Source organism: Carcharhinus amblyrhynchos, unplaced genomic scaffold (genome assembly GCF_965287045.1).
Source record: "Carcharhinus amblyrhynchos unplaced genomic scaffold, sCarAmb.v2.hapA scaffold_43, whole genome shotgun sequence".
NCBI lineage: Eukaryota > Metazoa > Chordata > Chondrichthyes > Carcharhiniformes > Carcharhinidae > Carcharhinus > Carcharhinus amblyrhynchos.
In genome coordinates, this window is record NW_027649784.1 from 581,769 (window position 1) to 600,231 (window position 18,463).

Genomic DNA, 18,463 nt, shown 5'->3' on the forward strand with positions numbered 1-18,463 from the left:
GTGCAATTTTGCATGGTCAATGCACTCTAACCAGCACGTCTTTCAGATTGTGGGAGGAAATTGGAGCACCCAGAGGAAACCCACGCAGACACGGGGAGAACATGCAGACTTCGCACAGACAGTGACCCAAGCCGGGAATCGAACCCAGGTCCCTGGCACTGTGAGGCAGCAGTGCTCACTACTGTGCCGCCGTGCAGATCTGGGACATCACTGCAGGAGTTCCTCAGGGTTAGTGTCTGGGACCCAATCATCTTCAGCTGCTTCACCAATGTCCTTCCCTCCAACATAAGGTCAGAAGTGGGGATGTTTGCTGATGACTGCACAATGTTCAGCATCACCCGCGACTCCTCAGGTGCTGAAGCAGGCCATGTCCAAATGCAGCAAGAACTGGACAGTATCCAGGTTTAGGCTGACAAGTGGCGAGTAACATTCGTGCCACACAAGTTCCAGGCAATGACCACCCCAAATAATACAGAATCTAACCAACGTCCCATGACATTTAATGGCTGAATCCCCCTGGGGATTACCATTGACCCGAAACTAAATTGGACCCAGCCGTATACGTACCGTGGCTACCAGAGCAAGTCAGAGGCTAGGAATCCTGTGGAGAGTAACTCACTTCCTGATTTTTTTTCCCCCCCCCCCTCCCCAAAGCCTGTCCACCATCCACAAGGACACAAGTCAGGAGTGTGATGGAAACAAGCAACTTTTTCTGTAGATGAAAAACATCACATTAAAATGGTGGGCATTTATCATTTGAATGTTATTTTTGGGTGGGCTATTTCTTTCTGCCAACTCTGATCTTCCAAATGATGCCAGTGCGAACTGGGAATAAACTAATCATGCAGCATGGGAGGCCAATTGGTTCATCATATCGGTGCCAGCTCTTTGCGAGAGCATTCTTTATTGTCTTGCAGAATTCCAAGAGGTGTTTGGCAGGTTCGATACCAAGAGAATGTTTCCCCACCCCTCGTGGGGGAGTCAAGAATGAGGGGGGAGGGCCACAGTTCCTCTTGTGCAGGGCAGGCTCATTCAAAAGTCTGACGGCAACAGGGAGGAAGCTGTACTTGAGTGGGTTGGTGTGTGACCTCAGACTTTTGTATCTTTCTCCCGATGGAAGAAGGTGGAAGAGAGAATGTCCGGGGTGCCTTGTTTGCTTTTCCCAAGACAGCGGGAATGTAGATGGAGTCAATGGATGGGAGGCTGGTTTGCATCTCCAAAGGGCCCATTAGTGAAACCAAGCGGGCTTTTAATGACAGTCGATTGTCTGAGACTAGATTTATAATTCCAGATCTATTAATTGCATTTAAATTCCACCAGCTGCTGTGGTGGGATTCGAACTTACTTCCCCAGGGAATTAACTGGGGCCTCTGGATGACGGGTCCAGTGACATTAGGACTAATCCACCATCTTCCCATAGTTACTCTGTTCCCAGTCTTTGACCTGCTTCTGTGGCCACATAAAGTTTAATAATTATTTATTTGGGTCACAAGTAGGCTGCCGTTAACAAATGGTGGGATTTGAATTCAATAAAAAAAATCTGGAGTTAAGAATCCCATTGTCGGAAAAACCCACCTGGTTCCCTTTAGGGAAGGAAATCTACTGTCCTCGTAGAATCCTGCAAAGCAGAAGGAGGCCATTCAGCCTATCGAGTCTGGAGTGACCACAATCCCATGATGCTCATTTACGAGTTCCCCCTGACACTAGGGGAGAATTTAGCGTGGCCAATCCACCTAACCCGCACATCTTTGGACACGAACGGACAATTTAGCATGGCCAATCCACCTAACCTGCACATCTTTGGACACTAAGGGACAATTTAGCATGGCCAATCCACCTAACCTGCGCATCTTTGGACACTAAGGGGCAATTTAGCATGGCCAATCCACCTAACCCGCACATCTTTGGACACTAAGGGACAATTTAGCATGGCCAATCCACCTAACCTGCGCATCTTTGGACACTAAGGGGCAATTTAGCATGGCCAATCCACCTAACCTGCGCATCTTTGGACACTAAGGGGCAATTTAGCATGGCCAATCCACCTAACCTGCGCATCTTTGGACACTAAGGTGCAATTTAGCATGGCCAATCCACCTAACCCACACATCTTTGGAATATGGGAGGAAACCGGAGCACCCGGAGGAAACCCACGCTGACACAGTGTAGACTCCTAACAGACAGTGATCCAAGCTGGGAATCGTACGCGGGTCCCTGGCACAGTGAGGCAGCAGTGCTCGCCCACTGTGCGTTCCTCAATTGAATCATAGAATCCCTACAGTGAAGACAGAGGCCATTCGGCCCATCAGGCCTGTTTCGATCAGAACCACCCCAGCATTTGCCCTACTAATTCCCCTAACCTGCACAGCTTGGGCTACTAAGGGGCAATTTAGCATAGCCAATCCACCTAACCTGCACATCTTTGGACGCTAAGGGGCAACTTTAGCATAGCGAATCCAGCTAACCTATACATCTTTGAACACTAAGGAGCAACTTAGCATGGCCAGTCCACCTCACCTACACTTCTTTGGACACTAAGGGTACAATTTGGCATGACCAATCCACCTAACCTGCACACCTTTGGACTGTGGGAGGAAACCGGAGCATCCAGAGGAAACCCATGCAGACACGGGGAGAATGTGCAAACAGACAGTGACTCAAGCCGGGAATTGAACCCAGGTCCTTGGTGCTGTGAGGCGGCAGTACTAACCCACTGTGCCACCGTGCTGCCCATATGGCTACTCCAGTTAGGTTTCTGGTTGAACGTGACTACCCCTTCCCCCCACCTGCACCAAGATGTTGATGGTGTAGCATTCAGCAGCGGTTACACCATTGAATTTTGAAAGGGAAGTGGTTAGTTTCTCCCTTGTCTCCAGAGTCTATTTAAAAGACACCAATGCACCAATAAATAAAGCCACAGCAAGGGCTCCTGGTAAATGCAGGGAGAGTTCTGCAGCAAAAGGAAAGTTTATTTTTAGTCACAAGTAAGATTAACATTGCAATGAAGTTACTGCGAAAATCTCCCCAGTTGCCACACTCCGGCATCTGTTTGGGTAACAGGGAGAACTTAACACGACCAATGCACCCTAACCAGCACGTCTTTCACATTGTGGGAGGAAACCAGAGCACCCGGAGGAAACCATGCAGACACGGGGAGAATGTGCAGACTCTGCACAGACAGTGACCCAAGCCAGGAATCGAACCTTGTTCCCTGGCACTGTGAGGCAGCAATGCTAACCACTGTGCTGCCCAGCTCAGTGCAAAATGGAAAGTAGATCCTTAATACAACAAAAACACAATCACTTACAGCCTCAGAGTCTCCAGACACGATGAACAGAAATGATGGCTGCTTCTAAGTTCGACCTGTCATTCTGATTTTAAGCTCGTTTTGCAAACCTGAGATGTACAAAATCCTGACCAGTTAATAAAAATTATATTTAAATGTGAAAAATGATTATGTTGCAGCAGACATGAAAGGAAATGGACAGCTGTTTAATTTTCCACTGAATAATGAAGTACTGGATTTAAAAACGTGGAAATCTACAATTCTGATTTGATTTATTATTGTCACATGTATTGGGATACAGTGAAAAGTATTGTTTCTTGCGCACTATACAGACAAAGCATACCGTTTATCGAGAAGAAAAGGAGACTGCAGAATGTAGTGTTACAGTCATAGCTAGGGTGTAGAGAAAGATCAACTTAATACATTTGATTTGGTTTATTATTGTCATATGTATGGGATACAGTGAAAAGTATTGTTTCTTGTGCACTATACACATAAAGCATACTGTTCATAGAGTACATAGGGGAGAAGGATTTGATTTGATTTATTATTGTCACTTGTATTGGGATACAGTGAAAAGCATTGTTTCTTGCGCATACTGCTCATAGAGAAGGAAAGGAGAGGGCACAGAATGTAGTGTTACAGTCATAGCTAGGGTGTAGAGAAAGATCAACTTAATGCGAGGTGGGTCCATTCAAAAGTCTGACAGCAGCAGGGAAGAAGCTGTTATTGAGCCAGTTGGTACGTGACCTCAGACTTATGTGTCTTTTTTCCAATGGAAGAAGGTGGAAGAGAGAATGTCCGGGGTGTGTGGGGTCCTTGATTATGCCGGCTGCTTTTCCCGAGGCAGCAGGAAGCGTAGACAGAGTCAATGGAAAATTGACTGGATGAAAATAATTTCTTTCCCTTAGAAGTGAGGTTAGTGTCCAGGGGGCAGAGATTTAAAATCACTAGTTGAAGGATTACAGGGAATATAGGATTACCAGCTGTGATTAGTTTATTTCTGAGTGTCACAAGTTGGCTTACATTAACACTGCAATGAAGTTACTGTGAAAATCGCCTAGTCACCACACTCTGGTGCCTGTTCCAGTAACACTGAGGGAGAATTTAGCACAGCCAATGCACCCTAACCAGCACGTCTTTCAGACTGTGGGAGGAAACCAGAGCACCCGGAGGAAACTCACACAGACAGTGACCCCCGCCCCTCCCCGAGCCTGGCAATGAACTTGGGGCCCTGGCGCTGTGAGACAGCAGGGCTAACCACTGTGTCGTCCCAGTGTGAACAAAGAACAAAGAAAATTACAGCACAGGAACAGGTACTTCGATCCCTCCAAGCCTGCACCGACCCTGCTGCCCGACTGAAGTAAAATCCCCTGCATTCCCGAGGACAATACCCTTCCAGTCCCATCCTATTCATGTATTTATCCAGATGCTCCTTAAAAGTCACTATCATATCCACTTCCACTACCTCCCCCAGCGGCGAGTTCCAGGTACCCACCAGCCTCTGTGTAAAAAAAACTAGCCTTGTACACCTCCTTTATACTTTGGTCCTCGCATCTTAAACCTGTGCCCCCCTCCCCAGTAATTGACTCTTCCACCCTGGATCAAAAGCTTCTGACTATCCATTCTGTCCGTGCCTCTTATAATCTTGTACACTTCTATCAGGTCGCCCCACCCCCCCACCCCCAACCTCCATCGTTCCAGTGAGAACAAACCAAGTTTCTCCAACCTCTCCTTATAGCTAATGCCCTTCATACCAGGCAACATCCTGGTAAATCTTTTCTGTACCCTTTCCAAAGCCTCCGCATCCTTCTGTAGTGCGGCAACCAGAATTGAACACTATATTCCAAGCGTGGCTTAACTAAAGTTCTACAAAGCTTCAACATGACTTGCCAATTTTTAAACTCAGTGACCTGGCCAATGAAAGTAAGCATGCCGTATGCCTTCTTGACTACCTTCTCCACCTGCATTGCCACTTTCAGTGACCCATACACACACACATCCCTCTGCCTATCAATACTCTTAAGGGTTCTGCCATTCACTATATATTTGCTATCTGTATTAATCCTTCCAAAATTACCTCCAGATTAAACTCCATCTTCCATCTCTCAAGTCTCCAATTGATCTATATCTTGCTGTATCCTCTAATGGTCTCATCACTATCTGCAAATCCACCAATCTTACTAATCAAACCAGCCACATTTTCCTCCAAATCATTTATATATATTACAAGCAGTAAAGGTCCCAGCACTGATCCCCGAAGAACACGACTTGTCACAGCCCTTCATTCAGAAACACACCCTTCCACTACTACCCTCTGTCTTCCATGACCGAGCCTGTTTTGTATCCATCTTGCCAGCTCACCTCTGATGCCACACAACTTCACTTTCTGTACCAGTCTGCCATGAGGGACCTTGTCAAAGATTTACTGAAGTCCATATAAACAACATCCGCTGCCTTATCCTCGTCAATCATCTTCGTCACTTCCTCAAAACATTTGCTCAAGTTAGTGAGACACGACCTCCCCTTCACAAAACCATGTTGCCTCTCACTAATACGTCCACTTATTTCCAAGTGGGAGTAGATCCTATCTGGAAGAATCCTCTCCAGTAATTTCGCTACCTCTGATGTAAGTCTCACTGGCCTGTAATTACTTGAATTATTCTTGCTACTCTTCTTAAACAAAGGAACAACATTGGCTATTCTCCAATCCTCTGGAACCTCCCCTGTAGCTAATGAGGATATCAAGATTTCCCTCAAGCAATTTTCCTCCCTTGCCTCTCTCGGTATTCTGGAGTATATCCCATCAGGCCCTGGGGAATTTGTCAACCTTAATGTTTCTCAAGAACCCCAATACTTTCCTCCTTTTTTTGATCTCAACATGACTCAAACTATCTACACCCCCTTCCCCAGGGTCATCATCTACTAAGTCCTTCTCTTTGGTGAATACTGACGCAAATAACTCATTTAATACCTCGCCCATTTCCTCTGGCTCCAAGCATAGATTCCCTCCCCTGTCTTTGAGTGGGCCAACACTCTCCATGGCTACCCTCTTGCTCTTTATATGTGTATAAAAAGCTTTGGGATTTTCCTTAACCCCACTGGTCAATGACTTTTCGTGACCCCTTTTAGCTCTTCTTACTCCTTAAGTTTCTTTCTATTTTCCTTGGATTCCACACTTGCTTTGTGTGTTCCCAGCCTCCTAGCTTTAACAAATGCTTCCTTTTTCTCTTTGACTGGGCTCACAATATCCCTCGTTATCCTAGGTTCTCGAAACTTGCCATACTTATCCTTCGTCCTTACAGGAATGTGTCCGTCCTGAATCCTTATCAACTTATACTTCAAAGCCTCCCACATGCCAGATGTTGATTTACCCTCAAACATCTGCCCCGAATGTACATTCTTCAGTTGCTGCCTAATATTGTAATTAGTTTTCCCCCAACTTAGCACCTTCCCTTGAGGACTACACTTATCTTTATCCATCAGTACCTTAAAGCTTATTGAGTTGTGATCACTGTTCCTGAGCTGCTCCCCTACTGAAACATCAACCACCTGGCCAGGCTCGTTCTCCGATACCAAGTCCAGTATGGCCCCTTCCCTAGACGGACTGTCGACATAGTGTTTCAAGAAGCCCTCCTGGATGCTGTTTACAAACTCTACCCCATCCACACCCCTAGCACTAAGTGAATATAGGAGAAGTTAAAATCTCCCACCACAACAACTGTTACTTTTACATCTTGCGAAAATCTGTCTATGTACCTGTTCCTCTATTTCTTGCTGGCTGTTGAGAGGTTTATAGTTAAACCCCAACATTGTGACTACACCCTTTCTATTCCTGAGCTCTACCCATATTGCCTCACTGTATGAGCCCTCCGAGGTGTCCTCCCGCACAACAGCTGTGATATTCTCCTTAACCAGTAGTGCAAATCCCCCATCCCTTTTACATCCCCCTCTATCCTGCCTGAAACATCTGTATCCTGGAACGTTAAGCTGCCAATCCTGTCCACCTTTCAACCAAGTCTCAATAATAGCTACAACCATAGTTCCAAGTACCAATCCAAGCTCTAAGTTCATCTGCCTTACCTGTTACACTTCTCTCATTGAAACAAATGTACTTCAGTCCACCAGACCCTCTTTGATTTGTAACCCCACCCTGCCTGCTCTTCCTCTGAGTCTTACCGGTCTTACTCTCTAGTTCCCATTCAGTTAATTCACCTTTACTTTAGTAGAGGTTCAGGTAATATTGAGGAAGCAGGGGGGCTGTAGAAGGACTTGGACAGGTTAGGACAGTGGGCAAAGAAATGGCAGATAGAATACAATGTGGAAAAATGTGACGTTATGCATTTTGGAAGGAAGAATGGAGACATAGACTATTTTCCAAATGGGGAAATTCTTTGGACATCAGATTTGGGAGTCCTTGTTCAAGTTTCTCCTAAGGTTAACATGCAGGTTCAGTCGGCAGTTAGGAAGGCAAATGCAATGTGAGCATTCACGTCGAGAGGGCTAGAATACAAGAGCAGGGATGAGCTTCTGAGGCTGTATAAGGGTCTGGTCAGACCCCCATTTGGAATATTGTGAGCAGTTTTGGGCCCCGTATCTAAGGAAGGATGTGCCGGCCTTGGAAAGGATCCAGAGGAGGTTCACAAGAATGATCCCTGGAATGAAGAGCCTGTCGTATGAGGAACGGTTGAGGACTCTGGGTCTGTGAGTGCAGAGGAGGTTTACTAGGCTGATGCCGGAGTTGAGGGGGTTGAGCTATGAGGAGAGGCTGAATAAACTAGGCTTGTACTCGTTAGAGTTTAGAAGAATGAGGGGAGATCTCATTGAGACGTATAAGATGATGAATGGGATGGATAGGATAGAGGTGGAGAGACTCTTCCCACTCAGAAAGGATAATAGGACTAGGGGGCACAGCCTCAAGATAAAGGGGGGGGGCGGTTTAGAACGGAGTTGAGGAGGAACTTCTTCACTCAAAGGGTGGTGAATCTCTGGAATTCTCTGCCCGTTGAAGTGGTGGGGGCTGCCTCGCTAAATATTTTTAAGACGCGGGTTGATGGGTTTTTGATAAGAGAGGGGATTAAGGGTTATGGGGAGAGGGCGGAAATGTGGAACTGAGCCACGACAGATCAGCCATGATCTTATTGAATGGCGGGGCAGGCTCGAAGGGCTGGATGGCCTACTCCTGCTCCTATTTCTTATGTTCTTATGTTATGACAGGGGATCTTATGGAAACTTACAGGACACTGCGAGGCCTGGATAGAGTGGACGTGGAGAGGATGTTTCCACTAGTGGGAAAAACTAGAACCAGAGGGCACAACCTCAGGCTAAAGGGATAATCCCTTAAAACAGAGATGAGGAGGAATTTCTTCAGCCAGAGCGTGGGGAATCTGTGGAACTCTTCGCTACAGAAGAATGTGGAGGCCAAGTCATATAGTGTCTAAGCCAGAGATAGATAGTTTCTTGATTAATAAGGGGATCAGGGGGTTATGGGGAAAAGGCAGGAGAATGGGGATGAGAAAAATATCAGCCATGATTGAATGGTGGAGCAGATTTGATGGGCCGAGTGGCCTAATTCTGCTCCTATGTCTTATAGTCTTATGGTTTTCTGAATCCACCCCCTCCCCCCCAAACCCCGCCAGCCAAACTTGTCTAAATCCTCCCACGTGTCAATAGCAAACCTCCTGGCCAGAATATTTATGCCCTTCCACTTTAGGTGCAACCCTTCCTTCTTATACAGGTCCTACCCATCCCGTAAGAGATCTCAATGGCCCAGATGTCTGAGACCCTCCCTCCTACACCAGCTGTTTAGTCATGTGTTGAGCTGCACTATTTTTCTATTTCTAGCCTCAGTGGCACATAGCACTGGGAGTATTCCTGAGATTAGGAAAGGAATCGACAGATAGCAGAACAATCCAGATATTGGGTGTGTTTCCATCTCTATTAGTGTCCATATTTCCATCAGAGTTGGAGATGGACAGAGAGGGAAAGGTAGAGATGAGGACAGAGTGATGAGGGCTGTGGGTGTTCAGCCTTTTCGCTTGTTTTAGAATTTGTTCCTTCAAGTAACCAGACCCAGTTTTGGAGTTTTAAATCAGCTGTTTATTACTCACAATAGCAGGGAGCCTAGTACGTCAGGTGAGGCAATGGCCTCGAAGTATCATCGCTAGACTACTGATCCAGAAACACTGCTCATTTTCTGGGGGACCCGGGTTCAAATCCCACCATGGCAGATGGTGGAATTTGAATTCAATAAAAAAAATCTGGAATTAAGGATCTACTGATGACCCCTTGTCGGAAAAAACCCATCTGGTTCCCTTTAGGGAAGGAAATCTGCCCTCCTTACCCTGGTCTGGCCTACATGAGGCCGTGATGTGGAGATGCCTTCTCTGTGTCCGCTGCGAGACTGATGGGGTCCATTTTGGTGGTGGCAGAAATTGAGCCCTCGGCTGAGAACTTCGATTCCTTCTGGTTGAAGTGTATAGTCTGACAAGTTGACAATGGACTTCCCTGCAGTGGTACTGTTTTCTACTGTGGTACCGGGGGAGGCTTGGTTGCTGCTGGTGGTGATGCCAAGTTTCCTGTTCATCGTGTAGATGTAGATAGCGTAGTTCCATTGTCTCACCCGCATGGCAGCGTTCCTTAGCTGGTCTGCGGCCTGAGCACAAGTTGAGAACATAAACTCTATCTTGGTTTCCAGGTTGTGGCATTTGCTGTTGAGCTGGTGACTCCAGAACCACAACAATGTGGTTGTCTCTCAACTGCCCCTCAAGGGATGGGCAATAAATTGCCAGCGATGCCTATGTCCCACAAATGAATAAAACGGAGTGGTGAGCCAGATCCGCCAGCACAGATTTGCACAAGCAGATATATTTCTGGATTGGATTACAAGTAATTATCATATACCAATCAGAGGACGTACATTGGCATCAGAGCTATCTATGTCCACTCACAACTATTGATTAGGTTTATATCATGCATAGGATACAAATGTTAAAAACCAATCTCAATGCGTGCAGATCTAACATCCGATCAGTGTAAAGCTTAGCTGATCTAAATGATCATCATTACAAATCATCCTTACCATCCCAACTTGATTGTAGATTCAGTCATGCCTTCATGGCCAGATGCCTGACTTATAGTAAATATTCATTCATTAGTGTGGGGGTTGGTGGGGGTGGTGAGGAGGGGCAGTGAGGTGCGACAGTGAGGGGAGGTCGGTGAGAGATGATGGGGGGACAGTGAGGGGGATCTGAGGGAGGTCAGTGAAGGGAGGCAGTGAGTGGGGAGGGCAGTGAGGGGGGAGCTGTGAAGGAGAATGGGGGGAGGTGGTGAGGGGGGAGGGGAGCTATGGAGGGGCGGTAACAGGGGAGAGGGAGGCGATGGGGAGGGTGACTGGTAAGCGGGTCGGTGATGGGGTCAGTGAGGGGGGGCGGTGAGAGGGCATGGTGAGGGGGGGGTGCAGTGAGAAGGGGGTGGTGAGAGGAGGTTGGTGAGGGGGGTGGTGGTGAGAGGGGGCAGGAAGTGAGTGGAAGGGGTGGGGGTACAGTGAGGGGGGTTGGTGGGGGGTCCGGTAAGGAGAGGTCGGCAAGGGGAGGGCGGTGGGGGTGGGCGATGAGGGGGTAGTGAGGGGGGTGTCAGTGAAAGGGGTGGTGGGGGGACAGTACGGGACAGTGAAGGGAGGCAGTGGGGTGGGCGGTGAGGGGGTGTTGTGAGGGGAGCAGTGAGGGGGGAGGCGGTGGGGGGGGCAGTGAGGGTCGTTGGTGAGGGGCGGTGAGGAGGGGCAGTGAGGGGGTGGTGGGGGGTCAGTGAGGGGGTTGCTGGGGGGCAGTGAGGGGGTGGTGAGGGGGGCTCAGGAGGGGGGTGGTGAGGGGGGGCTCATTGAGTGGGGGGCAGTGGTGAGGGGAGTGCGGTGAGGAGGCGCTGTGGGGGGGCAGTGAGCGGGAAGGCAGTGAGGTAGGGGCTGTGGGGGTAGGCCAGTGAGGTGCAGTCAGTGAGAGGGGCAGTGGGGTTGGTGAGGAGGGGGTCGGAGAGGGGGGTGGAGCAGGTTGTGAGGGGGGTAGTGAGGGGAGAGTCTCAGTGACGGGGTGAGGGGGAGGGGCCAGAGGAGGGTGACGTCTTAAAGGGGCGGGGGCCAAGGGGGTGATCGGAGAAAGGGGCGGGGCCATAGAGGAGGCGGGGCCAACGGGCGGGAGACGTCAGAAGGGGCGGGGTCAGCATGGTGACGTTAGATGGGCGGGGTCAGAGGGGTGTCGTGACATATGAGGGTGGAAGACATTCACGGGGGGGGGGCGGAGCGGGAGAGTCACGTAAAGAACGGTCAGGGTTAGTACGGCAGACGTATAGTGGGCGGGCTCATAGGATGGAGCCGCCCCCGGGGCGGCTGGAGACGAGTTGACGTCAGGAGGGGGCGGGGAGAGAGTGTGACGTCAGGAGGGGGCGAGGAAAGGTGACGTCAGGAAGGGGCAGCGACAGAGGGTTACGTCGGAGGGCGGGTCCACTGGGTGACGTCAGGAGAGGCGGGGTTACAGCGGTGACGTGGCTGCCATCGGCCGCCATTTTGTGAAGAGACCAGAGAGAGAGAAGGTAAAAATCCAGAAATAGAGAGACAGAGCTCCGAGCTGGGGAGCGTGGGGGAGAGAGAGAGAGAGAGAGAGATTGGGGGGTGGAGAGAGAGAGAGATGGGGTGGAGGAGGGAGGGGAGAGATGAGGGGGGTGGAGGGAGGGGAGAGATGGGGACCGGGGGGTGGTGGGAGGGGAGAGATGGGGGACCAGGGGGACAGAGAGAGAGAGAGCTCCGAGCTGGGGACCAGGGGGACTGAGAGAGAGAGAGCGAGCTCCGAGCTGGGGACCAGGGGGACAGAGAGAGAGAGAGAGCGAGAGCTCCGAGCTGGGGACCAGGGGGACAGAGAGAGAGAGAGAGAGAGAGCTCCGAGCTGGGGACCAGGGGGACAGAGAGAGAGAGCTCCGAGCTGGGGACCAGGGGGACAGAGAGAGAGAGCTCCGAGCTGGGGACCAGGGGGACAGAGAGAGAGAGAGAGCTCCGAGCTGGGGACCAGGGGGACAGAGAGAGAGAGAGAGAGCTCCGAGCTGGGGACCAGGGGGACAGAGAGAGAGAGAGAGAGCTCCGAGCTGGGGACCAGGGGGACAGAGAGAGAGAGAGAGAGCTCCGAGCTGGGGACCAGGGGGACAGAGAGAGAGAGAGAGCTCCGAGCTGGGGACCAGGGGGACAGAGAGAGAGAGAGAGAGCTCCGAGCTGGGGACCAGGGGGACAGAGAGAGAGAGAGAGCTCCGAGCTGGGGACCAGGGGGACAGAGAGCGAGCTCCGAGCTAGGGACCGGGGGGGACAGAGTTCCGAGCTGGGGACAGAGAGAGAGAGAGAGCTCCGAGCTGGGGACCAGGGGGACAGAGAGAGAGAGAGCTCCGAGCTGGGGACCAGGGGGACAGAGAGAGAGAGAGAGCTCCAAGCTGGGGAGCAGGGGGACAGAGAGAGAGCTCCGAGCTGGGGAGCAGGGGGAGTTCCAGTTGATCCCCTAATGCTTTAGTTGGTTAAATAAAACCATGGAGTTGAATATGTTTGGGATTTTTCTCCCTTGTTTCTAACTTAGTGCCTTATGTTTTTTTTAAAGCCTGTCAGTGGGATGGTGTTTGTGTTTACATTGAACTAAATTAACTTAGTCTTCCTGCTGGGATTTCCTTTTTAACATCCAGCAGTCCTCGTCTCCCTCTGTCTCTTGCTTGTTTATTTCCAGAATTTACACCAATCTGCCATCTTTTTCAGCTCAATAATCTTTGTTTAAACTCACTCAGCAATGGTTTGGAGACTAGAGGATACTGGAAAAATTCCTGAGGGTCTGGCAGCATCTGGTGGGGGAGAGGGAGAGAGACAGAGTTAACGTTTCCAGTTTAAAGTTGTCACAAGTCGGCTTACATTAACACTGCAATGAAGTTGCTGTGAAAATCCCCCAGTCACCACACTCCGGCGCCTGTTCGGGTAACACTGAGGGAGAATTTAGCACAGACGATGCACCCGAACCAGCACGTCTTTCGGACTGTGGGAGGAAATCGGAGCACCCGGAGGAAACTCACGCAGACACGGGGAGAATGTGCAGACTCCACACAGATGGTGGACCCAAGCTGGGAATCGAACCCGGGTCCCTGGCGCTGTGAGGCAGCAGTGCTAACCACTGTGTCACCCAGTTGATTCTTCATCAGAACTGAAGGGAGGGAGAAATGTGTTGGGTATGAAACTGGAGCAGTGAGAGATTGGCAACCTTGAGAACAAAAGACAGGTAGCTTGGAGTGTGTGCGCAAGTATGTGCCTGTGTGTCTGTTCATAGATTCCCTACAGTGCAGAAGGAGGCCATTCAGCCCATCAAGTCTGTACCGACAACAATCCAACCCAGGCCCCATCCCCTTAACTTCACATATTTACATTGCTCATCCCCCAGCACTAAGGGGCAATTTAGCTCGGCCAATCCATCAAAACCTGCACATCCTTGGATTGGCGTGTGTGAGAGAGAATGTGCATATTTGATTTATTATTGTCACATGTATTGGGACACAGTGAAAAGTATTGTTTCTTGCGTGCTATACAGACAAAGCATACTGTTCATAGAGTACATAGGGGAGAAGGATTTGATTTATTTTTGTCACATGTATTGGGATACAGTGAAAAGTATTGTTTCTTGTGCTATACAGACAAAGCATACCATTCATAAGGAAAGGAGAGGGTGCAGAATGTAGTGTTACAGTCATAGCTAGGGTGTGGAGAAAGATCAACTTAATGTGAAGTAGGTCCATTCAAAAGTCTGACAGCAGCAGGGAAGAAGCTGTTCTCAAATCGGTTGGTACATAATCTCAGACTTCTGTATCTTTTTCCCGAAAGAAGAAGGTAGAAGAGAGAACGTCCGGGGTGTGTGGGGTCCTTGATTATGCTGGCTGCTTTTCCCGAGGCAGTGGGAAGTGTAGACAGAGTCAATGGATGGGAGGCTGGTTTGTGTGATAGATTGGGTTACATTCACGACCTTTTGTAGTTCCTTGCGGTCTTGGGCAGAGCAGGAGCCCATACCAAGCTGTGATACAACCAGAAAGGATACTTTCTGTGCTGCATCTGTAAAAGTTGGTGAGAGTCGTAGCGGACATGGTGTGCATGTGTGTGATATGGGGTATGGGATTGAGGAGTGCACTCACTGCCCACATGGCCTGAGAGAACAAATGCGCTTTCCAACGGCCAGGGTGAAGGAGCTGTTGTTACTCACCCTGTGTTAAGGACCCAATCAGAAACTCCATGCGATTTTTCCAGTCAGAAACCCACTCAGACATGGGGGAGAATGTGCAAACTCCATACACAGACCCAAGGCCGGGAATCGAACCTGGAGCCCTGGCTTAACCACTGTGCCACCCTGAGAAAGTAGAGCCCTCAAGAAATAAAATCTTCATCTCTCTCTCTCTGTCTTTCACCAATAAGTACTAAGAAGGTAACGTCTGTCGCTGCTGCTTGGTTTACCAATTGCAGAGGGTGCAGGTGATATTTGGGACCCCTGATTTGCCACATAAACTCAGCAGCTCAAAAAGCCACGTCACTGTCCCTCGGTCAGATTGGTGCCAGGATATTAAATATTGACTGCTGTGTACATCCTGTAATCTGAAGAGGGTGTGCTTCATCATTAATGATGTGCAGTGTATGTGTTTGATCTCCCCCTTTAACAGTGCGTTCATCCTGGGCGTTAGCGGAAACAAGACCCATGGCTCCCGGAAAAGGAATCTAGAACGAGTGCTGCTGAGTCACAAGCGGACGTGAGTAAACGTATCGCGTTAAACGGTTGTCTTTGTCAGAGTTGAATGACGATGAAGGGAGGGAGGAGGGGATAACGTGATGGAGAGACCGAAATCTCCAGTTACAGCAGCTTCAGTCCAGTGCTCTGGATGTTAGCACGGTGCACGGCAGCCACCTCGTTCTGCAGTGCCATCGAGCGGGTTATCGTGGCACAGCGACAGAGGACAGTTAGCGGGAGGGACCCACAATCAAGAGGGTGCTTGCTCTTCCCGTTCGGTGCTAGGTAGGTGAAGCTGGGGAAGGAATGGATGATCTGGGGAGTGCGAGCGGGAAGATATTTTGGCCCTGGGTTGCTCCAGACAGCACTGGATTTGATGGAACCCTTCAAAAAGGAAATTGGATCATTCCTTTCTGAAAGGGGAACTCCTAATTCGGAGCTCTCCTCTCGCCCACTCAGCACACTCAGTCTTTCTAGCACACACTGGTGTGCGCTGTCCCTATGCGTTCAATCCCTCACTTGCGCCTTTCCCCATCACCCCATCCTCACACTTCCCTGTAGTCACTTTGACTCTCCAACCCTTTTCTCAGCTGATTTCCCTCAGGATAAACCTGCCCCATTTCCTTTGGCGCCCTTGTCTGTCAATAATTTAAAGTAACAGAAAAAGTTTAAAGTTTATTTATCAGTCACAAGACGGCTTACATTAACACTGCAAATGAAGTTACTGTAAAAAAACAATCTCCCAGTCTCCACAATCTGGCTACTGTTTAGGTGCAGAGGGAGGAATTAGCACGGTTAGTGCACCCTAACCAGCACATCTTTCAGACTGGGAGGAAACCCACACAGACACGGGGAGAATGTGCAAACTCCACACAGACAGTGACCCAAGGCCGGGAATTGAACCCAGGTCCCTGGCGCTGTGAGGCAACAGTGCTGACCACTGTGCCATCGGGAATCGAACCCGGGTCCCTGGCACTGTGAGGCAGCAGTGCTAACCACTGTGCCACCGGGAATCTAACCTGGGTCTCTAGTGCTGTGAGGTAGCAGTGCTAACCACTGCGCCACTGGGAATTGAACCCGGGTCCCTGGCGCTGTGAGGTCGCAGTGCTAACCACTGTGCCATCGGGAATCAAACCCGGATCCCTGGCGCTGTGAGGTAGCAGTGCTAATCACTGTGCCATCGGGGATCGAATTCGGGTCCCTGGTGCTGTGAGGTAGCAGTGCTAACCCACTGTGCCATTGGGAATCGAACCCGGGTCCCTGGCGCTGTGAGGTAACAGTGCTAACCACTGTGCCAATCTACCTCTGCCTTAAAAACTACTCTCTGATCCTGTTGCCTCGTCCTTTCCCCCATGATTGTTGTCGACGGCAGAGTTACATTGAGGGTCAGTCAGAATCCTTTGCAGATAGAATGAGAGATGTTGCATGTGGAGTTCTGGTGCCAGCTGGATTTGATTCTCAAAGCTGTGTAGTGCTCGCGTGCATGCCCTGGATGGACCCAAACAGGCGCCATACTCAGGGTAACACTGGGGGAGAATTGTGCGTAATAGACTGGTTCTTTCCATTCCAGGTGGTGGGGTCAGGTATGGAGCTGGTGAAGAACGTGCACTCTGGCCTTCCCTTGCCTGAACCGGAGTCAGACATCCTCCGGCTGTCGCTGGTGCGGGGCGATTACCTCTACTACCATTACGGCTGCGACGGCACGGACGACTGCGGGTGGGGCTGTGGCTACCGGACCCTGCAGACCCTCTGCTCCTGGCTCATCCTGCAGCAGGCCAACGTAAAGCAGCGGCGGGTGCCCACCCTGCGTGAGGTGCAGGAGGCGCTGGTGGCCATGGAGGACAAGCCCGCAAACTTTGTCGGTTCCAAGACCTGGATAGGCTCCTTCGAGATCTCGCTGTGCGTGGACAAGTTCTACGACGTGCCGTGCAAGCTGGTCCATGTGCGGCGCGGGGGGGAACTGCTGCAGAAGGTGGAGGAGCTTTACCTGCACTTTGACACCTTGGGCTCCCCCGCCATGATGGGGGGTGACAGTGACAATGCCTCCAAGGGGATCCTGGGCATGTGCACAGGCTCGGAGAACCACTACCTCCTCGTCCTGGATCCCCACTATTCCGGGAAGACCCTGGACAAGGAATGCGCCCAGAGGCAAGGCTGGGTGGCCTGGAAGAGACTGGACCTGTTTGACCAAAATTCGTTCTATAACTTCTGCCTCCCTCAGTGGAAGGGTGTGTGAGCCTACCACCCGACAGAGCACACTGTAATTGTGGACCAAAGCCACCCCCCTTGTGTGTCTGCCCCTCCCTTGTATTGTCATTTATTTATCACACAATCGATGCTTGAATTAAAACAAAGAGCTGGTGAAATATACACCAACTGCAAGGTTTATTATAACATGATCATTCCTTTGATTTATTATTGTCACATGTATTGGGATACAGTGAAAAGTATTGTTTCTTACGCACAGACAAAGCATATCGTTCATAGGGAAAGAAACGAGAGAGTGCAGAATGTAGTGTTACAGTCATAGCGAGGATGTAGAGAAAGATCAACTTAATGCGAGGTAGGTCCATTCAAAAGTCTGACAGCAGCAGGGAAGAAGCTGTTCTTGAGCTGTTTGGTATGTTACCTCAGACTTCTGTGGCTTTTCCCCGATGGAAGAAGGTGGAAGAACATAACATAAGAAATAGGAGCAGGAGTAGGCCATCTAGCCCCTCGAGCCTGCCCCGCCATTCAATAAGATCATGGCTGATCTGTTGTGTCTCAGTTCCACATTCCCGCCCTCTCCCCATAACCCTTAATCCCCTTGCCTATCAAAAACCTATCAACCCGCGTCTTAAATATATTTAACGAGACAGCGTCCACCACTTCGGGCAGAGAATTCCAGAGATTCACCACCCTTTGAGTGAAGAAGTTCCTCCTCAACTCCGTTCTAAACCGCCCCCCCCTTTATCTTGAGGCTGTGCCCCCTAGTCCTACTGTCCTTTTTGACCGGGAAGAGCCTCTCCACCTCTATCCTATCCATCCCATTCATCATCTTATATGTCTCAATGAGATCTCCCCTCATTCTTCTAAACTCTTAACGAGTACAAGCCTAGTTTATTCAGCCTCTCCTCATGGCTCAACCCCCTCAACTCCGGCATCAGCCTAGTAAACCTCCTCTGCACTCCCTCCAAGGCCAAAATATCCTTGCATGAGTGCAGCGACCAAAACTGCACACCGTACTCCAGCTGCGGCCTCACCAGTGCCCTATATAGCTGCAGCAAGACCTCCCTACTTTTATATTCAGTCCCCCTCGCTATGAAGGCCAGCATCCCATTTGCCTTCCTGACCACCTGCTGCACCTGCAGGCTGGGTTTTTGCGACTCATGCACAAGGACCCTGAGGTTTCTCTGCACCGTCA

General features: G+C 50.0%; 1 protein-coding gene across 2 annotated transcripts; it reads left to right on the forward strand.

The window, feature by feature from the left end:
• Window positions 1–11,798: 11,798 nt before the first annotated feature.
• Window positions 11,799–17,454, forward strand: ufsp1 (UFM1-specific peptidase 1). Of its 2 annotated transcripts, none has more exons than XM_080181815.1 (3): window positions 11,799–11,869; window positions 14,996–15,082; window positions 16,631–17,454. In XM_080181815.1, exon 3 carries the CDS (start codon window positions 16,646–16,648, stop codon window positions 17,294–17,296), a length of 651 nt encoding a protein of 216 aa, XP_080037941.1. In that variant the 5' UTR covers window positions 11,799–11,869; window positions 14,996–15,082; window positions 16,631–16,645; the 3' UTR covers window positions 17,297–17,454. The 2 variants fall into 2 exon arrangements, with proteins under 2 accessions (XP_080037941.1, XP_080037942.1); XM_080181816.1 differs by lacking the exon at window positions 11,799–11,869 and adding an exon at window positions 12,790–13,575.
• Window positions 17,455–18,463: the final 1,009 nt, after the last annotated feature.

Coding starts and splice junctions, on each gene's coding strand:
- ufsp1 (XM_080181815.1), top strand. CDS start 16,646: ATGGAGCTGGTGAAGAACGTGCACTCTGGCCTTCCCTTGCCTGAACCG.